Source organism: Haliaeetus leucocephalus, unplaced genomic scaffold (genome assembly GCF_000737465.1).
Source record: "Haliaeetus leucocephalus isolate CR32 unplaced genomic scaffold, Haliaeetus_leucocephalus-4.0 Scaffold646, whole genome shotgun sequence".
NCBI lineage: Eukaryota > Metazoa > Chordata > Aves > Accipitriformes > Accipitridae > Haliaeetus > Haliaeetus leucocephalus.
Window position 1 is genome coordinate 2,615,087 of NW_010973082.1, and position 22,563 is coordinate 2,637,649.

Below are 22,563 nucleotides of genomic sequence, written 5' to 3' on the forward strand. Positions count from 1 at the left end.
TTTATAACAAGTTTTCCCAGTTTGCCTACCAAGCCAAGAAACTGAGCTACATCTTTTTGTGTGCTATTTACCCTGATATTATGTCTAAAATAATTACTTATGTGTACAGAGATCCCATTCCCCTGCCAATATCTGTCTGCCTCAAACACAGACGGAATCACTTTCGTTAGCTAGCATCGCCAAAACGCCTGCATGCCTTCGCTGTCCTTTCCCTTGCTTCCTCTGACTCCATTCTGAATTCCCTCTCTCCTGCTGTTTGCCTCCAGGACCGTCCATGCTGCTGGAGTTTGTGTCACCTTTGCCATTTCAGAGGGCCACCAGGGTCTGAGCTTGGTTTTGAAGAACCAAACAGCACCTCAGCACTTGAATTATGAGACACTGCAAACGCATGAAGAACTCTCCTCCTGCTCCTTTTGGCCATCAGCTAACGCCTTGAAGCATGAGGTATGATAACTTTGATACTAGCATGTGGAATGACAGAGGTTACTTGTAATTGTTTAGTCACCTAGCAGCATGGAGCGGAGAGAATGGTGGAAAAGCTTCTGGGAAGTAAGGAGTGTCTGATCCAGCAGCTGCTGTGACTCATGGGGGGGATTTCACATGGGAATGACTGAGCAGACACAGGAGAAAGGCCTTCCAAAGCACTGGCTTGCACAGATACTATAAAAGAGCAGAGATAAAACACTTCCATGAGGGCAGCAAAGCAACTGGGAAAGCAGCCTGTGCCTTCAGGGTATTACTATGAATGGAAAAAGCACTCTGCTCCAAGTTCAGAGCCAACGTGCTTTCCTCAAGCACGCGAACCACAGATGGTAACGTCAGAACAGTCACAAACACCATGGTGGGGAAGGCACTGTCCTGAGAAACAGCTATGCACATGTGTGGGAAGCGTGGGGCGCTCCCTGTGTGACATGCATGTGGATGAGGTATAAAAGTGCCTGCATGACCCGTGCCCGTGTGTCCAAGGGACACATGGGAGCATGCTGGCAGCGTTGGGTGGGATCTGCTCACGGAGAGTGTGGTGCGAGCGCCTGCTCAGTACGGGTACTCATGGCACTCTGTGCACTCCGAGGTGTGAGCACACACTCCCATGCACGCATGTTCTCTGTGCGGTGTGTGGGGAGGTAGGCACACACCATGCGTAGGTGCGCAATGTGCAAAAAGCAACGTGCCCACACGGCTGGCAGGAATTCCTGGGAATGCCTCCTACAAGCCCTGGCACAACTAGATTCTGCCCAAGTGAGGACCCGGCCCTCTCCTCCTGCCCGGCTGTGCTGGCAGGCCGAGCCCTGGGCAGCAGGAGGAAATTCCACCCTTTTCTGAACAAAACAGAAAAACAGAGCTCTTGGTTTCCAGCACTGCCAGTCAGGTACTGTTCCCCCACCCGCTGGCATGAGACAGTTCCATCGTGAGGAAGCACTCTGTAATCCTGTGGTCTTCCTCTGGTCACCGTTAGTCACAATTTCCCCACACGGCAAAGCCACCGACCGCCCAAAAAACACCCGCCTGGCTCCTGCATCCACAGCTGAGCTGACCAAGGCTGGTGACATTCAAGGAGCAGATTCCCAAAGCACTGCCTACCTCTTGCACACCCGAGTTGCAACAGCTTGGTCTTAGGCGCCCTCGTTTTACCCTGACTCCACTCTAGGAGCGCTTCGGGGAGGGATTCGCCCCTCTCCGGAGGAACGAGCAGTGTGTGGGGGCTTCGCTACCTCCTGCCTCCCCCTCGCTAACGCCACCTGCTCTGCCCAAACCCCCTCCTTTCGTAAGGACCGCTTCCAGCGTGACTGCCAAGCCCGCCTCACACGGGCGGCTGCAGACACCCAGCACCTTCCAGAACCGTGCCGGATCTCCATCAGCCCCCACCCCTGCAGCCGGCCATGGCCACGCCTCCTGCCGCGCCTGCTCAGGCCCCCCCCCCTGCCCCGCCCCCGCCGCGGGCCGAACGGGCTCCCGCTAGCGCCCCAAGGCGGCAGCGGCGCCGCCCCACCCCTTCATGTAAATAAGCGTGGGGCGGCGGGTGCTGATTGGCTGCGACGCGCAGCACGGGCGCCGCCCTCGGCAGGGAGAGGAGGCGGGTGGCCGTAGCGAGGTGCGTTCGGTCGGGGTCGCCGCTCCGCCAGCCCGCTCCGCCCGCCGCACCGCGCTGCCCGGCCCGGCACCATGACCGTCACACGGCTCGACCAGGGGCAGCGCCACCGGCCGCGGATGGCCTTCCTGAAAAAGGTGAGGGCTGAGCAGCGCCGGGAGACAGCCGCACCGTTATGGGCATCAGCAGCCGCCGCCACCTCGGGACCGCGGCCGGGTGGGGTGATGCGCTGCCCGGTGCTCCAGGCCGGGGGGGGACACCCGTGTTCATAGCATCCTGCCCGGCCACGACTTCCCGGGGCCCCTCTGGGTGTGTGGAGTCCGAGGGGTGACAGCCCCATCCGCGGGGATTTGGGGCCATGACCTGTTGCGGAGCCCTGTGGATCCCAGCTGGCTCCGGGGTTCCAGCTGGGGGGCTGAGGAGCAATGTGTGCTGAAGTCATTGGGGGAAATAAAGCAGTAATTTTGTTTATTTTTGTAGCTTAGCCTCAGCTGAATTATTCTCCTGACACATTTTCTCCCTCTCCCATCTTTTTTCCCAAAGACCTGCAAAACTGTGTCATTCCCAGGGGCAAACCCATCATCTGCGGTGCCAGGCCACTCAGTTGAGCTCTGGGCCACAGTTGGTCCAGCGTGTGCGTTCCCAGTGCTTCCAGCTGATGTCCACTTTCAGAGGATGTATCATGGCCAACTGTCTGTTCTCTGCTTCTTTCCACTTTTTCAGAAACGAGCGTATTTGTGACCAGAAACAGTTGAAAGAGTGGTAAGATGTACACCTACGCTTTTGGATGTGATGCGTAATTTTGTAAAGCATTTGATGTTTTTTTTTTCTGTAGCATTCATTCAAAAGTGTAGCCAGCTTTAGTATAACTGGTATCTGCAGATTTTAAAAAGCAGAGTGTTAAGCTAGCTTTTCTCCCACCCACCTCTCCTGCCTGTGGCTTATCCTGTTGAGTGGAATTAACTGAATTTCCAGTGACAAGTACAGCCAGCCAGTTTGAGTTGTAGTTAGCTCTCCTGCAACACCCACAACCTAAGGAGGATTCTGGGGGGAAAAGGGGGGAAATTTGAGGCTATTCAGTGCTAAGGTATGAGCCTAGCAATACAAATACCGTACTTTTTATGCTAGAGGAAGTAAAAAAGGTATTTTCTTTGGTGCTGTGCCTTCCAAGGTGAATTTGACTGGGGAACCCTGCCAAAGGAAATACTCTGGGCCAAATTCTGCACTGCGTAATACTCCGTGGAGTCGCGTGTGGGGGTGGAGAGGAGAAGCTGTGTGCTTTGAGAGAACAACCGCCAGCAATTGTGCTTTAGCTGCTCTGTAGGAACATAGCAATCTTTGCAAAGTGCTCTGAGTTCCTCAGGTGGGAAGATCCGTTAAAATACAGTGAACTGCTGTTACGGAGCATGTGCCACTCCCACTGTGAGGAATGAGAGGGTTTGAGTAATTACAGCACTTTGCAAGTCAAAGACCTGTTAGCACTAGGAAAGGAAGCTCCCAGAAAAAGGCTTTGGCTCTCATCTCTGCTTTTATTCCTCCTCTATTTTTTCCAGACCTTGAGGAAGCTGTGTACGGAGCCTCAGCTGTTACATGGCAGTGTGGTCTGTATGTGGACGGCCGCATCCTCAGAGCTGCCCTGAAATACCGAGCACCTTTACTGGTTCCCTGTGGTGGGAGCTGAGGATGCTCAGCATGCATCCAGCAAGCACCTTGCAGGCTTAGGTGCACGAGGAGCTAAGATCCTAGAGAGAAGCTTTCTTAATTGCTTAAGTCTGTGCTCAAGCTTTGCCACCAGCTGGCACATAGGCTGTAACCGTGGGTTTGGTCTGGCTGCATGGAGGGATTCCTGCTGTGCTGTCAGGCTGCTGGCCCTGTTGTGCCTTTGCAGCTATGATGCATCTCTGTGCGCTGGTTCTCCAGCAGGCAGCCTGTGACCGCAGCAATCCTGCCATCGGACAGGGGGAGAGGAAAGGGGGTTGCTTTGGGGGCAGTGGGCAGTGCCATGTACTTGCTGTGAGGCTGCTCTGCATGACTCGGACTGGATGTAGAGCTTGGTCTTCATGGGTGAACCATGGGGGAATCGGAAAGCCCCCTCCAAGGCCCTGCAACGCCTGCTAGTCCATGAAATACTCATAACTAATGCTTAGGTTGTTTTATTCTATTTTCTTCCCCTCCTAAACTGTCTTGATAGGAAGAATATTGGCACAAAAGTCTTTTGGGACAGGGAGGAAGCCTCTGAAATGTGTTTTGACTGCGTGCCCTTGGCCAGATTCTGGGAGAACTTGAATCAGCTCAAGCTGTTGGTGCCTATGCCTGCCCCAGCAGCCTGGATCTGGCCTCCATTGGGCATCAGCTGGCAAAGCAGAAGGCAGCGCCGGGCAGGATTGTACTCTCTAGCGGCTGCTGGGCTGTGTATTTTTCCTTGCTGTGCTGCATAAGCTGCATCGTGACTCATAGCTCGTGGGTAGGGCTGATGGATGCTGCTTGCCGTTTTCCTCTGCCTCCTCCTTCCTCTGGTCCCCGATGGCTCCTCCTGAGGCAGTGCTGCAATTGGGGAGGGATTGGCCTGGGGTCCGCAGCATGGCTGGGGACTTCTCCAGCCTGGCTTCGATTCTCCATCAGCTGCTGGCCCTCATCTGCCTGGGCCTTGCTCAAGGTGTGTGAGCATCTGAATTGTGTTTTTGCTGGAAGGAGCTATCCATTGGACTCCTGCTCTCTGTTTAAGTGAGGTCCTGGACATGGCCAAAGCTGAGCCTTAGGCTAAGCTCAGCCTCATCCCATCCTCCCTTTCCCTGTCCCAGGCAGGGAGGTGCTACACATTTCTGTGGAGCGTCATGCCGAGCGCGACATGCTCCAGGCAGCCCTGGTGAGAGGTGGTGTGCTCAGCCAGGTGGGACTGTGCTTCGGTTTGGTTTTGTTGCTATGTGGGTTTAAGTAGGAGGCTTGGCCAGAGTGATGGCAGCACAGTGAGGGAAGAGGGAGCATGTGGAAAGAGCCAGCTATAGCCCTGCCATCCCCATTCACAGATTTGCTTCCTCTGGGCGTGGGATCGCTGTGCACTGAGTGGGAACAGGCCTCCTGCTCTCAGCTTTAATTAAGAAAAAGCAGGAAGTTTTAGGTGGTCAACAATTGATTTTTTTTTTTTCATTTCTTCTTTTTTCTGATCATCCATGAATGTGCAAAACAGGATTGCTAGTTGTAGACCTAGAAAATAACTGAATTAGCCCTCTGAGGCCAGAGCTGTGATGAAGGACTGTATTGCTACCTTGGAGATCAGAGCAGGGAGGGATGATCTTTGCAAACAGTACCAGGCAGTGAGGGGGGCTAGAACTGGGCAAATACTCATGACGGAGAAAGCAGCAGATGTTTAATTATAGCACCAGGAGTGGGCATTCAGCTGTGAGCTGGAGCCTGCTGGGAAAATTTTTCTTTCTTACATGTGAAGCAAAGATGCCTCTGTCTGGGTTGATGCTGAGAGGGGCTGAAATCTTCCCCTTGGAAGTGTTTTGCTGTTGCATGTCAGAGTCTCAGCAGCTGGAGCCTGATGCTTCTGCGGTGCAGATACCCTGACCCGGGGGCGCTGGCGGGTGCCCAAAGGGTAAAACTCAGAGAAACAAAGGTGAGAAACATACCTGGGGTAACTCGCCCAAGCAATCCATCAGTGCTCATCTGCTCCCACTGCTCCCTCCTGTGGGAAAGCATCCGTGCTGGATCCATCCTCCTTCTCCAGAATCCTGGGCAACCCATTAATTGCTGATCATTTGCAGAGAGGACCCTCACCCTCCCTGGGGCTTCCCATGTGCTCTTGAAATGCAGTGATGCTTTTTCTTATCATTTATCAACTTGAGTTTTGCTTTGCACTCAGTGAGTCTGGTGACTTCTTGCAATCAGATGGGGGCAGACAGTTTTCCTGTTGTCTCCTCTGTGGCTTTCAGGGTGAGGTCACCTCTGTGCGGAGTTTCCAGGTGATCTGAAGGGAGACCTCAGTGGGGCTTGTGCCTCATGGTGGCTCTGTGCTTGAGGTGAGCTTATCCCAGAGCCTGGCTCCTTTAGCAGTGCTCCTGCTGATATTTACCTCTGCATGCATCTCCACCCATCAACCAGCATCAGGAAGTGGCTTCTGGCTCTACAAAATTCAAACCAGACTGGCTGAAAGTGTGACAAAATGTGCTAGAGCCCTTAGCAAAGCAAGCAAATGTTCCCACTGTATTTTAACCAGTCCTCCTGGCCTCTTGCTGGCAGGCTGGTGCTGATAGCAACTCCTGATTGCCAGCAACCCATAATCAGCAGTGTTCCCTTAGGAGAAGAGGAAGAGACAGGCTGAGTTTTGATCAGCAAAGTGCATGGTTTGCAGCCAGAGCAGCAGGCACCCCCCAACAGCAGCTCCCTGGCTCATCTCGCTTGTTTCTTTTTAATATATATTATTTCTCCAGTGATGAGAGGGAGCACGGCAGGGTATGAACACGACAAGAGTCTGGAGCTCTTTGCTGGTTGAAGAAAGGGAACATGCTGTGCTGGGAGGCAGTGGGTTTCTGAGCCAATTCCTCCCTCTCAGCTGGTAAAAACCCATCTTGAGTCCACCGGGGAGCAAATGGCAGCCCCACAGTGGGGCAGGGTGTGCTGTACTGCTTGCAGGGAACAAGTCCTGCTCGAGCTTGGTGGGACCTGCCCGCTGATCACGGCACTGTGGTACGATGGTGATGAGCAGCGCTATGTTTACCCCCAGTATCCCTGTGTGCTGAAGAAGTGCTGTCTGCAGAGCAGACATGTAGTTACAGAGAGAGTAAGTGACTTCCCCAAGATACCAGTGTTTGCTTAGAGGGAACTGAATCTGAGTTTCCTAAATTAGTGCCCTGCCTGTTTCATCTTGCACAGCTACACTGGCATCTCTCCATGCCCAACCTTGAACCTGCTGAGGCCAAAATTGGGGGTTCAGTTAAAAGGTCTAAAAAAGTCTTTATATTCCATCACTTTGGGTCTGGTTTTGGTATTTAAAAAAAAAATTATGTAAGTATTTATACAAATATTTTTGTGAAATTTTACTAGTGTTCTCTGTTTTAGTATTAATTTGACACTGCCTTTAAAAACAGTTGAAAATCCATTTTTACTGTCAAGCTCAGAGTGCATCCTGTCACTACAGGCTTAAATCCTCACTGAACTTGGCAAGACTTAGGACCAAAGTCACTGTGGTGCCTGTGAAGACAATACCCTTCATTATGCGTGAGTGTCATCAACTCACACTCGTTAAATCCTCTAATCCTAGCTAAAAAGCTACAGCCTCACCCTAAATGAATGTGCAGAGAGACAAAATTGGTCCTGTTGGACCAGTTTTGATTTAATATCTCTGGAAGCCAAAGACAAAAAGAAGAACCTCTTCCACAAAGCCAATGCTCTCACAGCACACAGATAATCTAAAATGAGGAGATGAGGAGTGTGCCCCAACTCCACCCACCTAAGCAGAGGATCCGAAGTGCAAGCAGGAGGCTCTTGTGCTTTTGGGATGGTGCTAGTAGGAAGTCAAATATAAGAGGAGGAAAACACCTTTGCAAATCTTCATCTTTTTAAAAGAACAAAGATAATTGGGAACCAGAAATAAAAGAAGTCTGGCCCTGAGCGTGAGACTCATCCTCCGTAACATGATCTGTTAAAAACGAGTCATCAGCATCTCTCAGGAATCAAAGGTGGGAGATGCTGCTGGATAGGAGGGTGAGTTGCTCCGGATGGCGTGTCTCTGCCTGGTCCCTGGGGTGACTGAGCTTTGCTGCCCACAGACGGGGCTGAGACCCCAGGTGGGTGGGTGCAGAAGTCCACAGGAACGGCTGGAGAGTCCCTTGTACGCCTCCATCCTACGAGCTGGGCTCTTCCAGCGTTTGCAGTCTGCTTTCCCACATGTAAATTCTGTTCCCTGCTGTAATCGGTCCTTGGGCAGCTTTTCAAAGCCTTGGCTCAGGTGGTGGCTGTGCTTCCTCAAAAGATGGACCGTTCTCATCTCCCCCAGGTTTGAACTTCTTGCTCAGCCCCAGAGCAAACTGGTGTGCTTTTCCTGTTGATCTCCTAAAGTCCTGTCTGGTTATTATCTGCAGACCAGAAACACAACCTTTGCTGTTTGGTCTCCAGGCAAAATATTGCTTATTTTCTTGGCGTGTGGTGCAATGCCTACAAGTCTGTGCACAGCTGGTGTATTTGAGCAATAGAAGCACAGATTTTATTTCCTCCCCTTTTTTCTTTCTTATTGCCCACTGAGCCAGAGAAGAGCATTTATGGGTAGCAGAGATTTTTTTTTTTTTTTTTGAAGTTCAGCTCTCATGGAGTGGTTATGTCCTGTCCCTTGTCTGCTAACCCTGGCTATGCATGTGTCTTCTGTAGGAGGGAGTGACACTGTGAGTCAGTGTGAGAGCTGACATGGTTTGGAGGTGGTATCTCTAATGGCAAGCGGAGGTTTGGACAGGACTGTGACCATTGCATCCATTCCTGTGGCACACCACTGCACACCTCTCTGGGATGCTGCCCAGAGCTGTGGTGGTCCTGGGGCTCCCTCCTGTCCACTCCTGTAATACATCCCATCCCTGCCATGCTTTGCAGATCGAAGCACTTATGATGGAGATGCAGAATCCAGACACGGGCATCAAGACGCAGACACAGAAGGTGATGATCACAGACATCCCACATGCTGTGGCAGGTAAGAGCTTCACCGGGGAAAGGGACTGGGCCAAAGAAGTCCATCAAAGAAAAGGTGTGTGTGGACCCCGTGGCCACCCCAGGGTTACCACTGCCTGTCTCACTTCAGTCCTAGCTCTTTGAATAAGAGACACAAAGATTGATAATCACGCGCTTGTAGCTCTCGTGAGTTTAACTCAAGTGACTTTGCTTTCTCTTACTGTAGAGGTGAGTAGGTGCTTCAGCCTCCAGACCTGTCATATTCCCAGTGAGGCTGGATCACAAATAAAGATAAATATTAAAATAGGCAGCCTGGAGTCAGATTGAAAGATGGTACTTCAGAAATGAGCAATAAACAATTAGTGTCCCTTTTGATGTTTTCTGCTAATAATAATTTTTCTTCAGTATGCAGAAAAAGAACAAAATATTCAACCCACTTCTCTGCCTCTAAATGACAGCTTTTCCTCCTTCAAGTGGGCTGAAGAACAAACAGATGGGGAGCTGTGCTGTGCTGTGTCACGTATGACATTAGAGGCAGCTCTTATCGCAGTCTCCTTTGTGCCTGCCTGCTAAGTCCTTTCACAGGGCACTGTCAGTACCTCTGCTTCCCTGTTCTCCAAGCCTCCACAAAAGCTCTTGTGAGGGATCCTTCACTATAAATATTCACACATAATGTACCGAAGTTTCCTCCTCCTGCTTTGGTCTTTCTGCAGCACTTTGAAATTCAGAACAAAAACTCCCACTGAAACCAGTGAGCTTCCTCCAGGCAACTTGGGAGACAACTTAGCCAAATAGATTAAGTTTTCCCCACTGTATTTGCAAAGCCTGGTAGGCCCTGTGTGTTGTTTGCCCCATTTTTTTTTTTTTTTTTAAAATGAGGAAGCAGAGGCACTGAGATGAAGTTGCTTGCCCATGGGTACAGTCAGTTAGTGAAAGGCTAGGGAGATCTTGGACAGCATCTGAAGCTTGTTCTCGGCAGCACTCTCCGTGCATTACAGTACAAACCATATCCTGGCTTACACAGGTATTATGCAGCTGAATTTGGTGGAGTGCTTTGCATTTGCAAAGGAGATGGCCTTGCTTCCCCTAGCTGTTAGTGAACAGTTAAAGCAGCACTGCAGAAAAGATTCCCCTGTACTGAAGATGATGTGCCACCTAGATTAAGTGCAGGGGGAACAAGTACTTCTCTTGATGTCTGACCAATGTAAAATACCACTTCCTAAAATTCCATGGCTAGATGATGTAGAGGGAAGATGTCAGTTGATGCTCATCCTCTTTGTGCGCTGACTACTTTATTCTGGTTCCTTAACCAGAACAGCTACAAGTTCCCTCTTGCATAAGTCATAAATTGTAGTCAACTTCTGATAGGCAAGTGAGTTCCAGTCTCCTTGCGTGATGGTCATCACTCTCTAAACTATGATATTTTTAGTGCTGCACAAGTTGCATTTATACTGATTGGCTTCTGGGTGTTGCAAAAGAGACTGACTCATGTTTAGTGAAGGAATGGTGAAGGCATTAGAGCGGTGGACACAGATCCACTGAAGAGAGCTTGGCTCTTCATGTGCTGGAAGTGAACTAGTTAAATTCAGTGTCAGTAAAATGGGTCACAACAGAAAAGGCAAATAAACCTCCATCTTAAAAGCGCACCTTTGGGGGAAAATGCTTACAGAGAGAGCTGTCTAGAAATGAGTGATGAGATAATCCTTTAATTTCATCTATTTCAGGAAGCAGGCAGTAGGATAAGAGCTCTGAGCCCCTATTAGAAAGTTAAGTCATCACTGCAATGTCAAGAAAGGTCAACACCTCAATCTGCAATCCTGGGGGACGTTTGGAGGAAAAGACCAATAATTGATCAGGGAATGAGTGCATTTTTGCCCTGTTTAAATGGAAGGAGGTTCATGAAATTTTCCCCCCAGAACATAAACTGCTGGAGGTATATGCTGACTATGGGTGTGACTGGTCACACTCCAACAAAAGAACTGGAAGAGATGAAGTGTTTGTGAATGCAGAAATCTTGTTTCCCTTTGATAAGTCCTGTTGCCACTACAGCTTGGATCTGAGACTCAGGCATTCCTTTTGCACTGAAAGTTGTAATTCTTAAAGGACTTGAGAGGACCAGTCACTGGTCTCTTACTAAAACTGAGACAGGACCGTGCTCTGTGAATCTGGAGATACTTTGCAGTGAATCTTTCAAGACAAGATGGTGCAAAACAAGGGGCACTTCACCTTCCCTGGGTGTGGAAGCTGTTGCATTGCTGAAGTCCTTTCTAAGCCAATGATGAGAACTTTCAGAGTTGCTCAGACCACGTGTGCTTCTGCACACTCACGCTGTCCCATCCTGAGGTCACTGCCTGCCTTGGGCTCCCTCTGCCAGGGACGGATGCCTGCTTGGTCGGGAGAAAGCCTGAACGACAGCATAGCGAGTGAGAGACCAGCAGTGCATTTTATCTCCGCTTCTCTTGCATGGTGCATGTGAAAGCATGTTTGCAAGAAGGGGTCTGTGCACTTGGTGGGATCCAGAGCACAGTGAGGGGTGAGGACTGGAGAGGTCTCATTTTCACCTATGGATTTTGGCACACTCCTGATTTCAAGCACCTGACATTTTCTTTGATTTACAGGTAATGATATATTGCAGTGGATTCTCCAGCGCTTGCAGATCACTGAGGAAGGTGGGTAGAAATGTAAAAATGGAGGCTTTTTCAGCTTTGAGTTGTAAAATTTTATGGTCTCTATAAACAAAGCCTTTTAGATGAATTCTTCTCTCCTGAGTAGCAGCTCACTTTTAAATTCTGCTTCAGTGTTTCTGTGCAATCAAAACTTCTGCCTTCTCCATTTTCAGAGGCACTGCACCTGGGAGACCTGTTTGTCAAATATGGATACATCTACCCTCTTCAGGAGCCAAAGAATCTCACTCTTAGGAGAGATGGCAGCCTGTACAGGTTTCAAGTGAGTTGCATCTTCTCTAAAGCCACTGAGAAGGAGTTCAGCACTAGTTTTAAAAACAGGCAGCTGGGACAGTTCCCCATGAGCTGTAGCCGTGAGGCCACGCCGTGTAGCTGTGCTAGTCATTCAGTGTGCAGGAGGGAGGAAGGGATCCACAGAGAAGACTCGGGCCAGTTCCCCCAGTTCTGTGTTTACAGGGAAACTGTGATGCTTCCTTCAACTAAATTAGCGTACTTGTTCAACTTCAAAATAGCTGTGCTTTCTTCCAAATGTGCGTTCCCTTCCAGGTCTTAAAGTAGCAAATGGAATCGCTGGTTGAAAGTAGAATGATCTGGGAAGACTGAATAATGAATATACAAAAAGCACAGTAATAACAGGATGTTATCAAGGTTCATGGTTGAACTGTTTCCACTATGATGGGAAATTAGGGTACCCACATTGATACTTTGAATGAGGAGTCTGGTTCCCACGTGGTACCATATCAGGCTCCAGCATCAGTCTGAACGCTCAGGCAGCAGTGAGAGGTTGGACATATTAACTGATTCCAGAGGAGGAGTGGGTTTGATATTGGTGGTGTGCTGACCTTGATTCTTCTGATGTAGCTGGCCTGCACCACCGTGCGAGCTGATGCTCTGAGTATAGCAGAGGAGAACTTTCCTCTTCCTCCAGTGGGGGTGGTGCTGCATGCCTCTTGGCATGAGTTCAAGGCTACTGTACACTAATGAAAGGCTTGTTTTTCTGCAGACCCCCTATTTCTGGCCGGCGCAGAGCTGGCCTGCTGATGACACTGACTATGGTAAGTGATAGCATTGTACATGTTGAGGAGGCGTAGTGCAAGCCCATGTGTTTGTGCACACAGTCCTGCACCGTGTTTGCTGTTCATCTTTTTCTGCTGTGTGTCCACATGCGATGACCAGCCCTTGCATTTTCTTCCATGCTATTTTGTGAATAATTCTCAGTAATGCTGAATTGAGGGAATGCTCTGGATGTGACCACCTTGTGGTGGCCTTGATGAGAGAAAGTGCTTAAGCTTCTCTGATGTTCCACTAAGATCCATCAGACTGGAACACATCTAAAATACTCTGCTGGGTAGGGAAGACTTTAAAAACAAGGTTAGATTTCCCTGAGTAGTTAAGTGCATTCCTGGATCTGAGCCCAAGGCTGTCTTCCCATAGATTTGGATTAAGCCCTGCATTGAGAGATGGTTCTCTCTTTATATAATGCACAGTGGCTTCCAATATCTCCTGATGGCTCTTTCCACATCAATCATTTGTTGCCTTTATAATGCTTTTTATTATAGTGCTCATCATGAAACTTGGGCTGATCAGCTTGGTTTGCTCCTGTGGGCTGTGCAGTTCGCAAACTGATTTGTTTATACCAAGATTGTCTTCTGTGGCTTTTATCTACATTATGCTGTAGATCTTCTGGGGAAATAAAAAAGCCCATTTTTAGATTGGAATGTTTTTAATAGAACTTGGAAGAAAACACTGACCTGTGTTTAGAAAACTTGGAGGTCAAATTCTGAAGAAACTCAACATCTTAAAGATTTGGTCCAGTATCCTTTCACCTGTGAAACCCTGGCTGAGTTCCTAAAGGAGGAGTGAGTGCTGCCAGAAGGCATGCACCGCCCATTCTGCGTGGCTGCTCCCAGCCTGGGCACTGGCTTACGATGTATTAGCGATAAAGTGAAAGCACCAAATTCATTTTTCTTCAGTGAGCTTTTATGAGCTTGGAGCTCATGCCTGGGAAGATATTGTAACAGACAAAGATTTCTGTATTTGTCATCTGGGTAAATTTTTAATTATTCTTGGATTTGTTGGTCTAAGTATAACTGACTGCTTGTTTGCTTCTCCCTCCACAGCAATTTATCTAGCAAAGAAGAACATTAAGAGGAAAGGGATTTTAGAAGAATATGAAAAGGTAAGGAGGTGCTGTTCTTGTTCCATTGCAAGCCCCGTGTTTGCTATAGCTTTAGCCCTCTGTTGCTAATGAATGGAGCATGGCAACGTCACCTCTTCAATTCCATGAGGTGTTACTCCAGCAGTGTCAAAAGCCAAAAATTTTAGAACTGAAAAAATGGCCAGTACAGGAAAATACTCTGAAGTCAATGATAATTTTGGCGGGGATAATTGCTCTCCTTGCAGTGGTATTTTTGAACTGTTGCAATTCATGTAATTACGTTCAGAACAATCCAGATTTCTTGGCTTGGTTGCTAGCCTGGCCTACTTGAGCTATGGAAAGTCAAGAAAACCCTAGCATGGGAGTTCCTTGTCCAGAATTTTCACACTAACTGCTTTTTTATTTTTATTCCAGGAACATTACAACATGCTCAATCAAAAAATAAACTACAAGTGGGATTTTGTTATTATGCAGGCCAAAGAGCAGTATAAGTGAGTTGACTTGCGTTCCCTTATTTGCATAATTGGGGAGGGTATGAGGAGGCAGGGCTTCACTGTCTTGGTATACAGTTAAATTGCAGTTTGAAAACATAAACTGCAGCTTTAATATAACTTGCAAGTGCCCCTCAAGATTGTGAAACAAACCTGCCTGTCATATCAGCTTGGGGTTCCTCCATTTAACACGTAAACTTTGTTCACTTTGCACTTTGTGAGTGAAGGATTTCAGTCGTTTTCAAATGACTGGATGCCCACTTGCAAAGCCTCACCCTTGCCTGCCGCACCTGCGTTTCTCTCCCTGCCTGGCATTTGTCTGCCAAAAATGTGGAATTGGTGCAGTTTGTGAGAACATAGGTGGGGGTGGGTGCCTTTCCCCCCAGTACATCCACATGCCTATCTGCAAATGGTTTTTGCATATGCGTAAGTGTGCAAGGGGAGGTTTGGATTTTGCACCTGATGTGACTCCCTGAAGAAGACAGGGTCTGATGCTGCAGCTTGCAAGCCCTCATTAGAGACAGCTTCTTTTATCTCAGAGTTGTCCATGAGCATTTGTGGATCAGGCTACTGAATTTAGGACCTGTTATTAGTCTGGTTCAATTATTGCTTGCACATGTCTCACGGCTGAACTGAATGGCCTGAATCAAGATGCAGTAAATGTTCCCAGCAGGGACTTCTGGAGAAAACTCTGAAGTGCATATTTAGGCACCTAGCCAAAATGACTTGATTTTAGGAGCTGAATCCTTCAAATTCCCAGGAAAGTTAGTGAACGTGAGATGGGGTTACTCCTCTGGAGATAGGATCTTTCCTCCGTCTGTGGATTCCTCTTACCTTTTTTACCTCCCAGCACGGCAGGCACTGCCTCTGCTGTTCAGCAGCATTTCTGTCTTCACTGGGATGGTAGCCAAGTCGTCAGAATACAGCTCATCAGATAACTGTCTCATTAAACGCGAGGCTGTTGTTCTTGTAAATTGAGGTCAGACTTGGGCTAAGAGATGCCAAATGCAGTTTTAAAGTTAGATACCGAGACTGTGTCTGAACTAGTGGATTAAACACGTCTGAGGCTGTTTAATGATGATGCTGGGGCAGACTGGTGCAGAACAGCCCGCATCCACCCTGTTAACCACAGCAGGGTGGCCACATGCAAACAGCCTTTTGGGAATGCTTCCCTGCCCATGCTAAGTCCCAAATTGTGCCCAGGACATGTCTGGGAAAGAATTAGTTGGTCCAAGCCCAAACCATGCTAGTCCCTCTTCTATTTAATAGTAGAGGTGATTTGGGTTTTAGTGCCTGGGAACACTGCTTGGTACCATTTCCAAATAATTTCTGTGAGAAATGCCCCCCTTTATTATGAGACAGGGATGAGACATGTCCGGGATGTATCTCTCCGTGGCAGTCTTCAGATACTGCCTGGGGACATTGGAGATGGATAAACATGAGGCAGCAGGACTGACCGCAAGTAGCGGGTAGTTAGCATAAAACTACCAAAGGGCTGTCTGTCTAATCAAAAGAGGATGTGTCTGCTCCCAGCTGAGCTCAGGAAGACGATGATTTCTCAAAAGCTGTAGTCATATGTGGCCACGTGAACAGCATGATCTACAGCCCAGAATTAGCTGGGGTAAGGTGTGGTGAGGAGGCTGCATCAGAGCATCACGCAGTCAGGCTGGGACCCAAGGGGGTCAGGGGAGACTGGAGGTGTGCCCCTTTTCTTAACCCAGTGGTTTTAGGAGAGCAGAATTCCTGAATTCCCCTGGTAGAGTCAAATCCTGTTCTTGGCTTTGCAGGGCAGGGAAGGAGCGGAAGAAGGCAGACAGGTACGCTCTGGACTGCCAGGAGAGAGCCTACTGGCTCGTGAACCGGACTCCTGTAAGTAGAGTATGACGGTGTGTGGCTTTAGTGGCTCAGTGGTGCCCTCCCTGCAGCCACCTGGGACAAAATTCCACAGGCTAAGGGCATGGCCATGGTCGTGGCCTCTGGGCTGTGCACCCTGTTGCTTCCCATCAGGGAAGAGGTCAGCCCAGACCTGCCCTGAGCCCACACCACCTTTCTCCTTGGTTGCTCTCAAAGGTGCAGGGGAGGGAGGTCTGACTGCAGCACCGGTGCTCAGAGGGGAGCAGAGGCAGAGCTCCCCCAGGGCATTGCTGGCCGGGAGGTGCTGGCAGTGGAGCCTTTCAGGGTTCAGGGGTCTCCTCATGCATTTGTGTGAACCACAGACTTTAAAACAAATGAGTTACAAAGCTATTGATGTTTCTTGTTCATAACAGCCCGGCATGCTAAACGTCCTCGAGTATGGATTAGACCGTGCAACGGATCCCAATGAAAATAAGGTAAACCAGGTGAGACAGTTGGTTTTTTTTTTCTTTTTTTTTTTTTTTTTCCCACACCTACTGAATTTGTTTGGGAGGACCCAGACAATGTCCCTGGGATTGTCTTTTTTTGGGCACCACAGGCTGAGCGAGTTAGCTCAGCTGTGACAGCCAAACAGGCCAGAGGTTGAAGCTGTCTCATTGTCCTGGGGGTGGGGCCCTCAAAATAAGCTTTGGCAGCTTCTTTTGGCTTGAAAATACTTTGTCAGCTTTCTTGCCACACCAGTTAGTGCGAGGTCTTAGCTACAGGACATGTTTTCTTTGCTGGTGAAACTGAATTAAGGAATCCTCAACCTCCAGATGCTCATTGCTGCCTTTTTATTAGTGCTGAATGAACTGTGTGGGGTTGTGGGGTGTAAAGGATTAGAGGAAAGATCCAGGTTTAAAATAAAATGACAGAATACCTCCAAAAGGGTAAGGAGATGGAGAAGTTGGTGTGGTAGATAGGAGACAAAATGTTGCCTAAAAATGCATAATGTATAGCTAGACCATAAAGAAACAGAATTAATGAACTGAGACCATGGAGGCTGTAACTGGGTGGGACTGGTTCAGAGTCTACAATAAGACAAATGCAGTCAGTGGATGATGAGCTGGAGCTGCTCTTCTCTTTCCCCATCAGTCCTTTTAAGTGATCCTGTGTTTGTGCACTTAACAGTGTTCATTTGGAAGTGAAGTCAAAGTGTCTCTGAGCAATTAAATGCAAATGTTACTGCGATCACACTCACTGTATTCCCACAACTTCTTATTTTTGTAACAGCCTTTAAACATCTCGACAGCCAGAGGCAGGATAATCACTTTGGCCAACTGCGTTCTGTTGCTATAGAGACTGAAAATGAGCAAAATGTAGGGTTGGGGTGTATTTTATTTTCTCTTGCTGTTAAGTAGCGGCTGCTGACAGCCTTTATTTATTTACTTACTTATTTATTTTTAAGAGAAAAGGAGTGGTGGAAAGGGAGAGGGATAGAAAAGAGGAGTAAGCCAACTTCTCACCCACAGTTTTACAGCTGACATGGAAGGAGATTTTAGGTTTGCAAGCAGTCTGAAAGCCCATAGCCATCTGCCAGCTGCTTGGTAGCACAGAGGACGCGAGCTGATGGATCCCTGTTCAGTTCCCACCCTGAACATAAGAGAGGTGGTCAGTTCCCCCCGTCAGTGGAGACTGAGCAGGGCGTGAGCCAAAGGACGCCAGCTTTGGGGTAACTTCACTGCCTTTCTCCTTTAAGCTGGTCACTGAGCTGTGCCTCCTCTCTGGAGGCTCAGCAGAAGAGGGAAGGTTCTTCTTGCTCCTCTTTTTGCTTTTGAAAGAGCGATTGACAATACATGAGACAGCCAGAAGCCCACACAGAGCCACCTTTGGAATAGCAGCTTTTTTTTTTTTTATTCCTGCGGCTGCTCTCACAAACACCTGTGGCTCAACAGCCCTTGATGAGCAGAAAGGATGGCCCAAGCTCTGCTGGTAAATGCTGAGCCAGACTGTACTTTGTTGGCCATATCTTACCCCTGCTGAAGGCAATGCAGGGTTTTATTGATGTTTTCTGTGGGCTCAGCCTCTGGCTCTGACACAGGTGAAATGGTGAGAGCAGAAAATGAGTGCGTGAATCCAGTGCCCATTTATTTGATTTGTGTCTCTGTTCCCGCTCAGTCTAACTTGACTTTGTTGGCCAATTAGTTGTCTTTTATCTTGACAGCTGAGAAAGAAAATATTCCTGGTGATAATTAATTTCTGACATCAGAGTGACTTCTTTGAAGCTGATGCTGGCATGAACATCTCTCTTTCACTTGCCTCAGACCCTTTGGTGGGCTGCTCCCTCCCTAACTGAGAGAGTCCTCTGGGGATAAACAGGTGCTTGCACTCCTTTGAAAGGGACTTTTTTTACTGACCCATGGGCATCCCTCCCGGTTATGAGTTAGGAGCTGTAGTCAGGCAGAAGGAGTAAGGCAGAAGTAGCCATCCATTGAAGAGCTAATTAAGGGATGCTTTAGCCTTTTGTTACCGAGGTCTCAGACTTCATCGAGCCTCACTGCTCAGTGAGTTACCAGGCAACTGCCAGAGCCCACTGACTCACCTGCAGGTACACACTCAGCTTTTGCCTTCTTCTGAGAGCCTTTCTGAAAGGTGCTTTAGCTTAGCCAAATATCGCTGTGCTAGATTCAGGGACTACTGAATGAAATGTCCTGGCTTGTTGTATGCATCAAATCAGCCACAGATCATCGCAGTCATTGCTGGCTTTTCATTTCATAAGTCTCTGTCAGTTTGGCTGCCTGATAAACATGTAACTTCTGCCACATCTGTCACATCTTTTGAAGCAACAGAGTCAGAAGCAAATAAACAAGATAGAGGAAACCCAGCAATTTGAATGAAGCCAGGCATATGGACTGTTACAGATCTGATTTCCAGATGTTGGGCTGGAAGCACCAGCACAGTGGCGATGCATGTTGAGATGATCTTATGCTAGACTCAGAATTCTCTTCTGGCATGCAGGGCTCCCAGCTGGCTGCATGAAGGGAAAGGCTCACATCTGCACCCGAGAAGAGGTGTTCACGTGTGCAGAAACAGAGCTGTGTGCATGGCGGAGTGCTGTTTGCTATTGCAGTGTCAGGGAGGCCATGCCCACAGGTTTTTTGCTCTGGCTGCCAGAAAGCGAGATCTGGAGGGAGGCTGAGCTGCGCTGGCACTGCCCTGTGCTCGGTGGCTGGTGCTCAGCGCAGGATCCCCGGGGTTGTCCTCGCAGCTTGCCAAGCTGTGTGCATGGACAGAGAGCACTGCGGCGTTCAAGGCAGAGTGTGGGCATGCTTTGCAGTGCCCTGGCCCCAAATGAGCTCTGGATAACAGTGGCCTTGTTCTTCACTCCAAGCTCCATCTGGGCACACACACAAAAGCTGTTGTCCAGCTGTTTATGGCCTCTGTAAACACTGAATGGTGGCCAGCCAGGCAAAAACATAATGACCATTATCTCCACAATGTGGTCAGGAAGACCCACACGGAGAGCAGAGGAGGTCCATGCGAATGGTTAGCTGGAAATTAGCAGATGTCCCAGCTCTTGTAGGAGCCCTTGGCTTCAGCCGTGTGGATCGGCTCCAGACACAGGGCTCTTGAGCAGGTCCTGGCTGGCTCCCAGCTGAGCTTCGCAGCTGCAGCCTGCGTGCATGGGGAGCGCTCAGCTGGCGGCAGCGGGATGCGATGAGGCTGTGCAGGGTGTCCAAGTGCTGCTGCGTGTCTCGGGGAGGAGGGTGTTTTAACAGCACGCCGCACTCGCCCGAGACAGACTGAGGTCTTTCGCTAATTGCCATTTTGATTTGAAGCCTGCAGGGCTGGGGAGCTTATCTGCGGTAATTGCGATAAGTCAGTCGTTAAGGGCATTGCAAAATTAATCTCATTATAAGAAATGACTCTTTTGTTCCAAATATTACTTCCCTCCAAATGAGGGAGGGTGGATGGGTGGTGCAGGGTACTTTGGCATTGATGCTGTCAGTAGCAGGGGGTAAGGATGGGTAGGGTGGTGGGGACAACTGGCAGTGCTTAATAGGACACGGAGAGTATTCAGCATCCCTTGTACGAGCAGCAAAGCTGGAAACTGGTCATGGGAGCACTGTGGGAGAAAGGGAAATGAAATGATGTGCAGCTCTGGGGTGAAATAGCTGAGATCCTTCCCAGTTACTGTGAATTTGAGAACTGGAAAGGGCTGAGCACAGCCAGCACCTGCAGCCCTCAGTAGGTTGTTCAGTGCTGGGCTCCTCTTTGATTCTTCTGCAGTTCAGTGTGTGCCACTGCTCAGTGATGCTCTTTCCTTCTCATGCCAGAGCCCCCTTTTCTATGTGAGCCTTGGCAAGTCCCCACCCTGGAGCACCCCACCAAAGCCCCCCCTGGTTTTCCCAGGACCAGCTCTCCAGAGGGATGACCTACACGCTCAGGCTGTGGCAGGAGGGGATCTTGGGTGTAGGATGTGCTTTAAAACAAAATTCTTTCCTTGTTTGCAGACATGGCATTAGCTTTGATTTTTACTCACCCACATACAATTTTTCAGTTGTGATGGCATTTTAATTTGCGCCTTCCTTGGTCTATAGAACATTTAACTTACTGTGTTCTTTTTCTTTTTCCCACCAGCTGTTTGTCTCATGTGTGTGTGGTGTGCTGCCTACCTCTAAGACCCCTGTAGAAGGTAACACAACTTTACTACCACGTGAGCTGCCTTCAAGCCACTATGCCAGCATCCACCTCTCCTCGCCCCACTGCACCAGGCCTGTCTGAGGGTCCCACTTGACAAAACAGATGAAGAAATGAGCGGACTTTTAAAACCATCCAATGATTTTAACGTGTTGATTTTCCTAAAGTAAATGCTCTAGCCACACCTAAGTTCCATCAAATGGAACAGTTCAGCTGGCACTTGTAAATCTGATGGGGCCTGGTTTGTATCTCGGGTTCCCCAAGGGGGTAGTGAACTCCTATTGTGCAGGAAATAGCTGGCCTGAAAAAGAAAGCTCTTTAGAGAGGACACTTCCAGGATAGGAAATGCAGTGAATTTCTCTGCACAAGCAGGTGAGGTTTTTTTGCCTTCCATTTCTACAATCTATCTGAAACAATGATGACACTAGAAATGGGGGAAAGAAATGGTGTCTATGTGGAAGCTGGCCTGGCATCAGGGGTGCAGCTAAGAGCAGAGAAGGGTGAAAAGCTGTTCCTTAGTCCATGCGTCCTCCATCATTTATAAAATGTCCCGGGAGCCTTTGAATCAGCAAGGGATGCTGTACAGCCCTGTGACCAACGATCCTGTTGTCCAAGAGGTTTTTCTCCCCCTTGATGTGTCAGCCCTTGCCCCCTCACACGCAGTTCCTTGTGTGTGGCCAGCAGAGCGTCACTGCTGGTGCAGCTACTGTTTGCTTTCCTGTTTGTCCCTGCTGAGATTATGTGCACTGCAATCATTCAGAGCTGGTCCTGGTACTTCCAGCAGAAAAAGCTTCCTCCCCTTGCAATGCCACAGTGAGGATTTCTGTTAGTACTACACTGGCCAGGCTAGGTTTGTGTTAGGATCAGATGAGCTGGCTTCGTGGTAGTGCTGTACAGATTGGCTGACCTGCTGCATGTCTGGCTCCTGCTGCTGAACTGGTGAGTGTGCCCTCCCAAAACCAACCAAGTTTCAGCAAAATGTGCCTATTTTTCTCCCCTATAGAGAATAGTTTCTGCCTTCTGAGCAGGACTAGTGACAATGGTTAAAATGCAAAAGCAGATCTCCACCAGTGTCCCTACAATGGTCCCTTCACAAAGCAGCCCTGGAAGAGCATCTTGCTTTTCCCAAAACAGGGGCAGGTTTTCTGGTGAGAAGGTGGGAGAAGCAGGCTGCCTGTGGCATTTGATACCAGCTGCTTCATCCCTCATCGCTCACAGACTGCACTTCACCAAGGCACTCTGCAGACCCATGTCCGCCACAGGGTTAGTTTGATAGAATAATTCTGGGATGCAGATCTTGTTGGCTAAAATGGGAGATGAAGAACTGAAACACTGCACAAGCCTTTAAAGGCTTGCTGGGAGCATCCCTGACTTAGCCTGTCTTTCCTTCTCCCTCCTCAGGTTTATTTCACACAAAGTAACTGTGCTTCAAAGGAAGCTGTGTGAATAAACACCCTGCAGTTAATTTCTTGCCTTCAATTCCTTGCTCATTTGTGGATGACATGTAACATAGTCTGAGTTATTCAAATCACAACGTAAGCACCCTTTGCACAGCAGATACTGCTTCTGAGGCTTTTAATTGTGGTGTTTATATTTTGCAATGTGTTGGTTCCTGTCTCCTTTAGCTAATATTGAATGATCTAATCTGTGTCTCGTAAACGAATCTATTTTAGCTCCATTAGAATAACCCCTTAATTGAAGGCATACAGGCAGCCTGTGATGGAAGAAGCGATGCTAAACAGTAAATACAGCTAATGGAACGATTTATGGTGTGTGGATGCTCTTAGCTTTGATGATACCCTGATTAGCTGAGCTGCTGTGTTTGATTTTAATTGTAATGAGAATTAATTGGAGAGTGCTGCACAACGGCAGCCCTGCAACGGTGTTTTCATGTCTCAAAAAAGGCGAGTGAAAGCACCCACCACAATTTAATGGGTTTTGTTTCTTTAT

General features: G+C 48.7%; 1 protein-coding gene across 1 annotated transcript in view; it reads left to right on the plus strand.

The window, feature by feature from the left end:
* The first annotated feature begins 2,163 nt into the window (after nucleotides 1-2,163).
* The window catches only part of RGS9 (regulator of G-protein signaling 9), a 29,104-nt gene continuing 8,704 nt past the window's right edge, over nucleotides 2,164-22,563 (plus strand). The window contains exons 1-9 of the mRNA XM_010578595.1: nucleotides 2,164-2,226; nucleotides 8,672-8,768; nucleotides 11,365-11,415; nucleotides 11,586-11,692; nucleotides 12,434-12,485; nucleotides 13,551-13,609; nucleotides 14,003-14,079; nucleotides 15,867-15,948; nucleotides 16,347-16,409. Coding sequence (XP_010576897.1) covers nucleotides 2,164-2,226; nucleotides 8,672-8,768; nucleotides 11,365-11,415; nucleotides 11,586-11,692; nucleotides 12,434-12,485; nucleotides 13,551-13,609; nucleotides 14,003-14,079; nucleotides 15,867-15,948; nucleotides 16,347-16,409 — 651 coding nt within the window. The remainder of the gene's footprint in view (nucleotides 2,227-8,671; nucleotides 8,769-11,364; nucleotides 11,416-11,585; nucleotides 11,693-12,433; nucleotides 12,486-13,550; nucleotides 13,610-14,002; nucleotides 14,080-15,866; nucleotides 15,949-16,346; nucleotides 16,410-22,563) is intronic.